Source organism: Saccostrea cucullata, unplaced genomic scaffold (assembly GCF_032062105.1).
Source record: "Saccostrea cucullata isolate Sc308-1 unplaced genomic scaffold, CSIRO_AGI_Scuc_v1 ctg344, whole genome shotgun sequence".
NCBI classification, from domain to species: Eukaryota; Metazoa; Mollusca; class Bivalvia; order Ostreida; family Ostreidae; genus Saccostrea; species Saccostrea cuccullata.
Genome location: NW_026933830.1, coordinates 455,769 through 465,708, shown reverse-complemented (window position 1 = coordinate 465,708; position 9,940 = coordinate 455,769). Strand labels below are relative to the sequence as shown.

Sequence of the window (9,940 nt, the reverse complement as noted above, 5' to 3'; positions counted from 1 at the left end):
CATTGTGGCCCCGCCTTGTCCCCGAGGATCATGATTTGAACAAATTTAAATCTACACTACCTCAGAATGTTTCCACATAAGTTTTATCTTCCACGGCCCAGTGGTTCTTGAGAAGAAGATTTTTAAAAGAGTCTTGAAAGAAGCATGGCCCTTCATTTTAATAGACATTACTCCACTCACTCAAAAACAGACTGTGGCAAGTTTAGTTGAAATTGGCCCAGTAGTTCTTGAGTAGTCGGAAATATGAAAAGTTTTCAAACCGACAAACAGCTAGACAGACAGACGGATGTCGGACAAAATGTGATCAGAAAAGATCATTTGAGCCTTCGGCTCAGGTACGTGAGCTCAAAAGATAAATTCCAGTTTAAAAGTTTCAGCTTTCCTGGCTCAGTGGGTTTGAGAAGATTTTTAAAGTTTTTTCCCATTTATATTTTTATGCCCCGCCATGAATATGGCCGGGGCATATTGTGATTGTCATGTCCGTCTTCCGTCCTTCTATCCTTTCGTCTGTCCTTCCGTCACACTGTGCGTTTAGCTCAGTTCAAAGCTCAGTTTCAAAGAAACTATCCAAGATATTTTCATTAAACTTCATATGCTGATAGACATTGATAGAAGCTATGCAACTGCATCAACATTTTTTACCTTGACCCTTCCTTTGACCTTGACCTCACTTTTCTAAAATTAGTGTTTAGCTCAGTTTTAAAGAAACTATCCAAGATATTTTCATCAAACTTCATATGCTGATAGATATTGATGAGAGCTATTCAAGTGCCTCACCATTTTTTTTTACCTTGACTTTTCCTTTGAACTTGACCTCACTTTTCTAAAATTAGTGTTTAGCTCAGTTTTAAAGTTATCATTCAAGATAGTGTTATCATACTTCATATGTTGATACATACTGAAGTGGGCTTTTCAACTGCATCACCATTTTTTACCTAGACCTCACTTTTCCTAAATTAGTGTCAAACTTCATATGCTGGTACATACTGATGTAAGCAATTCAACTGCATCAACCATTTTGATCTTGACCTTTCATTTGACCTTGACCTCACTTTTATCAAATTGTGTTTAAGTCAGTTTTAAAGAATCATTCATAATTTTTTCAACTTCATAAGCTGATACATATTGCTGAGAGCTTTTCAACTGCATCACCATTTTTTTTTTACCTTAGCCCTTCATTTGACCTTGACCTCACTTTCCTAAATTAGTGTCAAACTCCATATGCTGCTACATACTGATGTAAGCAAATTCAACTGCATCAACAGTTTTGACCTTGACCTTTCATTTGACCTTGATGTCACTTTTATCAAAATTGTGTTTCAGGCAGTTTTGAAGAAACCAATCATAATATTTTTTCAACTTGTTACGCTGATACACACTGATGAGAGCTTTTCAACTGCATCAACATTTTTTGACCTCAGCCTTTCCTTTGAACTTGATCTCACTTTTCTGATATCAGTTTCAAACTTCATATGCTGATACATACTGATGTAATGAATTCAACTTCATCACTTTTCAAGATATTCTGACTAAATTTCATACACTAATGCAAATTTTCATGTTGCATTACTAATATTCCCTCGGCAGGGCATTCATGTCCTATGGAAATATTTCTAGTAATGTAAAACTTGGAGTCACTATTGTGGCCCAGTCTTACCCCTGTTGGTCATAATTTGAACAGTTTAGAATCTACACTACCCCAAGATGCTTCCACATAAGTTTCAACTCTTTGGGCCCTGTGGTTCTTGAGAAGATGTTTTAATGATTCAAACCTATTTTTGTGTTTCCTTGGTACTAAGTTTGGTTTAAATTGGCTCAGTGGTTCTTAAGAAGAAGTTGAAAATGTGAAAAGTTTACAATGCGTGATAAAAAAAAAAATAATAAAATCATGTGTTATCACTGTTTTTCACCTGACAATATATAGTTCCAAGAAAATGTATACAGTGTTCTAATACATGGTTCATGATTGTGTAAAGTACTACAGATTTATACGAATAAAAAAAACATTGTTATGACAGTTTCAGATAGGGTCAAAGATTTAATTCCTATAATTGATTCTTTGAATAATATTACAATTATTTATATTTAATTAACATACACATTCATTTACATTTATCATATCACTATCACAATATACAGTGTTGTGAATTTTTTCTCCAAGATAATACACCATACTTGTAACATGATAGAGTTATCATATCTATTTTTTTGTTCAATGTCTACTACAAAAAAAAATTGCAGTGATTACCTAAAAACAGAGAATGACAGTTTTTACAGTGTTATATTTTGAAGACTTGCAAGGTATGATTTAGAATTAATTATACATGTATTAACCACATCTTAATTGTTTTCAACACAGCATTAACTTGGCACTTTTTGCAGTGCAATAAAGCAAATTAGTTTCACATTTGTTAATTTTTTAAAACAAAGTAATGATTGTTTGGCTGTTTGTTCAGTAAATCGAAGAGGAATCCTAATTCAGAGAGTTTTGATTTTCAATGGATTAATACAGATTTATGACAATGTCCAGATTTAAGATCAAGTCACACTCTGGTTTAGGAAACCATTATGAACAATACACCTCACACAATCATAATCCACAGATATACCCAGTACACTAAATCCCCAGAAAAATATATGCCATCCCCAAGAAAAATAAACAGGACTATACGTAAAATACTCCAGAAATATAATGTAAAATATCTAATTCTAAAATAATGAAAAGTCCCAACTCTGTCTCACAATGGTATTACAACCATAAAATATAAAATACTCTTTATTGCACTAAATAACACATGAGTGAGGCACCTTTATTAAGGTGCCTGACCCCTATTAAGGCCGTATAATGGAGTCCAATCACTTCAGACATCCTCTTGTATTATTAATGTGTCCTGACATCACAGGTTCAAATGACAGTCATGCATTATGTTTCTCATGTTTTCCACTGTTGAAGAACCTGCAATACATAGAAAATTACCTTTATTGTAACCTGCTTTAAAATGAAAAGAGTATTACTTTCAAGTCAACTCCCATTTTAATACAATTTACAAACCTCCCCCTTAAAAAAATATATAAAGGATTTTCTACCTTAAAAATCAAGAGAAGCAATTCATGTCTTGTTTTTCAATCTAAGTATTTCTTGTATACATATGAGTAAACTGACTGTAAAGAATTTTTTGTTTGATCCTTCTGCAGCTGCAATGTAGTTGATCACAAAAAAGAATCTCGATCTGCAAAAACATATCTCTAAATTCTAACATTTTAATTTCTAAATTCTAAAGTAGATTTCCCTGCTAAGTCCTACAACTCCTACTTTCATTGTGACTTAGATACAAAGATTATTTTTCCAGGAGGAGTTATCTCTCCCTGTTGGAGACTATAAATCAGTTAAAGACCCAATTTTTTTTCCGTACGGTCACCTGAGGAGGGGAAGTGGTCTAGGTGACAGTGGTGTTATTTACCTGGAGACCCCCAATACCCAAGATGTCAAAAATCTATATACATGTAGCAGTACACAGGAAGTCTGCATTTGGTAATCAGGGTCAATATTACATATTTTGTTTCTAATTTTGAGTAAAACTACTTAAAATGATTTAATTATTTCCATATAAAATTTATCTATAAAATTTATTTGTAAACTAAATGCATTCATCATAATCTTTTGAAGGATAAAATTACGAAGAAATTTCCTTTTCTTAATTTTTTTGGTAAAATTAAAGAAAGATCACGATTAAAACAAAGCAATCAAATCTATTTTTTAATCTTTACATAAATCACCATGATTTAAAAAAATGTGTGTATACTATATTGAAATAAAAAAAAATTCCTTTCATCTGACATGTGAACATTTACCGAAATCGGAAGATTTTTTTCATATTTTTTGGTCAACAATGTTGTCCATAATATTCAATATTTCCGAGTGTTTCTGTGTTAACAATATTTTATTGTTTGAAAGATTTCTTCTAAGGATTGATTAGTGTTTGTTTAATATCTTCATTACGAATATAGACAGACGATAGAGGAAATTCCAGCAATATTTTTGACATTTATTTACAACCAGAAACATCTTTGTTAAATTGAATCCACAATACAAAGATAAAACATATTTTGTAAACCATGCCATTAGTGCTGAATATCTTTACTTATTCGTTATATTCTTTTTTTCCCCATAATTTTGATTATTGGACTAAAATTTCAATTGCAGCTACATTATGTAATGAGAGTTTCTTTGGATAGCCTATATCCTACAGATATCTCGGACGACATATCCCTTACAAGTACCAAACAGTCGTGAGGATAGAAAACAAATATTTATTCAATCAGAGTTTTGATTTACTGTGAAATCACAAATTTTCGTGGTGATTTAATTTTCGTTGTTTTCAAGGTTTGAAGAGACCCATGAATTCTTGTCCACCACGAAATGTAAAATGTGACATACATAAGTACTCAATGATTCTACATCAAAGAAATCAAATCCCCACTTACCCAGAAATTTTTCCTGAAACCGCCAAAATTTTACCCCGCGAAAATGCGTGATTTTACAGTATATCTCCTCTAAATTTTTAAAAAAATAAAATTACCAACATTAGACCTTAATGGTTTTTGTAACCCGCGTTTATCAGCTGTGTATACAAAGCAGGTACATGAAAGTGTTTGATGCGTGACCAAGCAATTGTCTTCAAAACATGCATATTATATTTCTGGTAGCAGAGGTAGCTGGCCTGTCAATCAAATCAGAAGGTTTTGTTTTTTTTAATGATTGACAGGCGGTAAATTATTGATCTTGATTCAGGTAGATTTTGTGGGCGTTAACATAAAATTGGGTGTTTGACATCACTGTCAACAAACTCGCACAAAACCATTTACATCCCTTGCCTATCTATTCTCTGATATACCAAACCACTAAGAAATAGAATACAGATTTTAAAATCTGAATCCCCTCTTCTAGGGACTATTAGACCTGAGAGTTTTGTTAAAACCACAGGTGCTTCCCCCTCCAGAAAGTCAACCCTGCTGTTTTATAGTAGTATGTGTGTTAACTGTTTGCCAATGTGATCACTCTGAGTCTGGTTGAAGCTAATTACCCGGTTTGCTCCCTCCAGGCTGGAGATCAGGTTCCTCAGGTCCTCCCCGGTCAGCTCCAGAGAGTGGATTTCTGTTGCAGCCTCACTCTGAACATCAAGGTCAAGGTTCAACAGGGGTTCATGAATAGAAGACAATTTGTCACTGGACATGGCTAGCTGTGGACCACAGAATTAAGGATCAGCTGTTAGCTATCAATCTATCACATACAGGCAAATCATTTTTTTTTTTATTTCATAACAATCAAATTAAGCTATGAGTCTAGTACAGTTTAAATCATATTTTAAACTAGAACTGTCCAAACGGGACAAAGGCATCCAGGACCTACAGCATGTAGCATCGTTTTTAACAAGTTGATAGCTGGGTTTTTCAGAAGTAAGTTTTTCCATAATAAAGATATGTATCACACATGAATTATGAAATATTTCTTCCAGTGACCTTGAAGATCCCCAAATGACCTTGGGTCAGGGTCACGACACACCCTTGGGTCATGGGCAATCTTTGTGTGAAATGACAACCTACCAAGTTTATCCATAAGAAAGATATCGACAGGACAAGAATTATGAATTTTTTCTTCCAGTGAACTTGAACCTCCCCAAATGACCTTGACCTTGGGTCAAGGTCATGACACACCCTTAGGTCATGGGCAATCTTTGTGCGAAATGAAAACCTATCAAGTTAATCCATAAGAAAGATATGGACCGAACACGAATTATGAAATTTTTCTTCCAGTGACCTTGAAGTTCCCCAAATTACCTTGGGTCAAGGTCATGATACACCCTTGGGTCATGGGCAATCTTTGTGTGAAATGAGAACCTACCAAGTTTATTCATAAGAAAGATATGAACCGGACACGAATTATGAAATTTTTCTTCCAGTGACCTTGAACTTCCCCAAATTACCTTGGGTCAAAGTCATGACACACCCTTGGGTCATATTCGATCTTTGTGTGAAATGAGAACCTACCAAGTTTATTCATAAGAAAGATATGGACCGGACACGAATTATGAAATTTTTCTTCCAGTGACCTTGAAGTTCCCCAAATTACCTTGGGTCAAGGTCATGACACACCCTTAGGTCATGGGCAATCCTTGTGTGGAGTAGTAGATTCTAATGTCCCTCTGTAAGAAAGATATGGACCGGACACGATTGCACAATAACACCAGTGAATAAAATATTGTTTAAATTTAAATTAGACAAATCATTTTTATTTTTTTTAAAATTTATTCCATAACAATCAAATTAACTATGTTTGCGGGGGGTATAAAAAATTATCTCAACAGCTTGGAGAATAATACGAAACAGTATACAAGTTTGGGTTTTATTTGCCATTGATTTGCTATGTAGTGTCCCACTTAAAAATTGACATATTAATTCTTACAATTAGTTCTTACTTTGACTTGCCAATCAAAGTCTCTTAGTGTGGACTTTGAGATTGAGTTTGTATCAGTCAGTAGCTGTTGGTGGACATCTGACCGCCGGGCATTCAGGACATCTATAATTAACGACCGGAAATCTTCTGGAAGGTTCTCCAACCTCTGTAGAATCTGAAATAAAAACTTGTTACATGGTATTGGACAATTTGTTTGCTTCTATTCATTGAAACATATGGAGATAACGAACAGTATTCAAGATCAAAAGTCCATAAAACAATACAAAATAGGAGCAGCTAGAGCAAACACGGACCTCCGAAACATAAGAGGTGGGATCAGGTGCCATGGAGGAGTGAGCATTCCCTTACAATACAATAAGTGTCCAAATTAATAACAGTTGATATTATAATTCTATGAACAACTGATCACGTTTACAGTTCCAATTTAAAAGTACGACATCAATCTTATAATTAAAGGAAAACAATACTTTTATGGTTTTAAGTTCAACATCTTCCAAAAGCAGAACATTTTTATATCAATAAGGTAAAATTTTGTGTCCGTTGTAAACTGACCTGGTCTTTATTCAGCGAGTCTCGGACTACTGCCTTAATCAGATTTTCCCAGGATGCAGTCAAGGCCCACCACTCCTGTAGTGTCCAAACCTGATCGTAGTTAGAATAATGTAGATGTCCTCTTTTACAGAAGTTATCCACTAAACCATGGAGCAACTGAAATAATGAAGACAGCAACAACTTTCACATCATAGCACAAATTCGCTATTACTACATTCCTTTGAAACAAAACTCTAAAATATTTTTCTTACCATATATCTTAAATCACAGGTGCTTGTTTCATACAGTAAGCAAGTTTTCTACCATATAATAATGTGTTATGTGACCGTAAAAAAAAACCTACACATGTACTGTTATCATTCAAGAAAACTTGAAAGCAAAAAGAATAAACAAAACAATAAAAAAATCATTACCGTAAGTGCTTGTGTGGTGCTACTGGTGGTGCGCATTATTTACATTATGTCAACAGAAGTCACACATCCAAATTGGAATTTTAGGCCTGTATTTTATGGAAAAGAGATTGCATTAAATCGTTCTTTTCAACATAAGTTGTTGCCTATGTTTTAATCAATGTTGCTATGCACCGCAACGTTTTCCGAGACGGGGTCAACCGACATAACTTTCAAAATTCTAAGATTTCACAAATGTGATTTTTTTATACAAGGTGAAGGCCGGTGTTGTGGCATAATTTTTTTAACAAACTAAGGCAAAATCAGAACTGTAAATATTATAATTTTTTTACGTGTTTTTCATTTAATTTGAAAAGAAATTTCAATAATTGCTAAGTTGCTAGAAACCTTTTTGAATTGTCCGAATTTCACCTGTTCATACACGTTAATATTTCTCCGGAAGTAAACAATGGATGATGCGTACGCAGTCGTAATACTACGCAGGAATGTACTTTGTTTACTAGTGTGCTTTACAATTAATATTTTGAGTTTTCGTTTACAAAAATGCTTCATTAATTTCATTTATAAAAAAGTTCATATCACTTTTTTCAGTTTTATACAGAATGTTTATATTTTGATCAAAACAATTTCTGCACTCTTTCATATAGCGTAGATTTACACATCATGTGTTATCACCACGGCTTCCTTTTTGAGAGCTTTTGACAGTAAAGTCACGAACATAGGGCCTATGTTTAAAAATGGTGCTGGGTAAATATCGGTACTTTGAATAAGATGTAAACAAATATTTATGATTGAGGTGTGACTTACAAAATGAAACAATATTTCAAATCTATTTACAAAATAGATAAAATCAGATTAGGGTAACGACTCATGGATGTCCAAGGATATTAATAGTGAGCACAGCAAGCTCCAATGACAATGAATAGGAAAAGAGAAAATTTGGACTTGCACATAGATCCAAAGGAATCTTTTTTCTGTATTGACTTTGGAACCACATTGACTACAAGACTTAGTGATAAACTCACTTGAATTTGAATTTTCGGCAATACCTCAGACAATTTAAATCAAGCCAGTTGATCGCCTGTAGAGTTGACTATAAAGGGTCAAGAGGACGGTAAAATATTCAATTTGTTAATATGTACCAAAGTTGGAAAGTGGAAAAATTCTCCTAGACAGTGTAGGAAAAATCTTGCACCGTACATTGCACATTTTTTGCAAAACAAAATCTGTAGTATTATGATCAAAGACTACCGGTAATATAAAAAACCATATCGCTACAGTTCTGCAGCTATGTTCAAGTCTTAATTGGTTTGGTAATGTAGGCCTAACTTTAACCTGGTCCCCTTTCTCATCCTTGCCAAGGCACCAGGAGAGCCAGGTTGATTTAAGGAATAACTGTCTTATTTTTCGAATTCATGAAGTGATCAATGGATTGGCTTGTGTGATAATTTGCATAAACGCCGAAGGCGTTTTTGCATAAAATTATCACACAAGCCAATCCATTGATCATCTTCATGAATTCGAAAAATCTGACAGTTATTCCTTATATTTACATGCTTTGATTCCGCCAATCCATGGGCTCCAAGCCTGCTTCTCTCTAGGTGTTGTCCTGCCCTGCACGTGGTTTTTTTGGAACCGCGCCAAAACATTCATGAGGAAATCAATTACATTTACAATTGGTAATTTTATCTCGGACAAAGACATTGGAAATGTAAATATTACATTCTATGCTTTCCTTAATGCGCATTAAATCATGGGTTTTGAGTCATTGCCATTCACTATGGAAATGACTATCGATGTCACAATAAGACATTACATTGGCGGCGTAGAAAAATACGACATTACAATGTACTTCTACACAGGAAGAGCATACATATATGACATCACAATGGGATCAGTTTCAGGGCATATTCACCCTGAATCCACTGTAGTCTACCTGGCCCTAGTGACGTGGAGTATACGAAGCATAAAAGGGACAGGGAACAGAGATACCCTAACTTACACTGCGTACGATGTAAAGTGACGTCAGAGTCTAGACGCACCAAATGTCACGTGAGCTTTGACGAGCCCGATCTAAATCAAAAGTGAATAATTATCTGCGCTCACCCAAACGGTCAACATAGTATATTGAGAAATATTTTAGTATTAGCATAAATTAAAGATAGATTAAGATGCTCTCTTGATGAATCCGCCCTCACTAACGCTTGCATCGTCTTGCATATTAAGATTGGTAAAAAATACATATATATTTCGTACTTTTGTGGCAGATTTTACTTCAATTTTCTTGAGGAGCTGAAGTTCCACCTCTTCGTTGTCCGCCATGTTACTGTCATGTGACAAAATTTTTCGTACTACATAAAACTAAATCTGATTGGATAAAATGGAAAGGGTTTGCGTGAGTATGTCCAATGAAATGAGATGTCTTTGACAAGTTACATCACGTTCGCACGATTGATGAAACGATAACAGCAATTGGACAATTACCTGTCCTCAACCAATCATA

At 34.4% G+C, this 9,940-nt stretch overlaps 1 protein-coding gene across 1 annotated transcript; it reads right to left on the bottom strand.

The window, feature by feature from the left end:
• Positions 1-2,738: 2,738 nt before the first annotated feature.
• LOC134239419 (COMM domain-containing protein 8-like) lies at positions 2,739-9,797 on the bottom strand. The gene is made up of 5 exons (XM_062721603.1): positions 9,694-9,797; positions 7,028-7,183; positions 6,477-6,629; positions 5,085-5,240; positions 2,739-2,956 (listed from the first exon to the last, which is right to left on the bottom strand). Exons 1-5 carry the CDS (start codon positions 9,757-9,759, stop codon positions 2,933-2,935), a joined length of 555 nt encoding a protein of 184 aa, XP_062577587.1. The 5' UTR covers positions 9,760-9,797; the 3' UTR covers positions 2,739-2,932.
• Between the last annotated feature and the right edge of the window lie 143 nt (positions 9,798-9,940).

What these genes read in the sequence shown, in the direction of transcription:
- LOC134239419 (XM_062721603.1), bottom strand. Translation starts at nt 9,759, where the DNA reads ATGGCGGACAACGAAGAGGTGGAACTTCAGCTCCTCAAGAAAATTGAA. An exon ending in AAGTAAAATCTGCCACAAAA is followed by an intron (nt 7,184 to 9,693) that starts GTACGAAATATA and finishes TCATTATTTCAG; the next exon opens with TTGCTCCATGGTTTAGTGGA. An exon ending in ACTTTGATTGGCAAGTCAAA is followed by an intron (nt 5,241 to 6,476) that starts GTAAGAACTAAT and finishes TGTGGTCCACAG; the next exon opens with CTAGCCATGTCCAGTGACAA.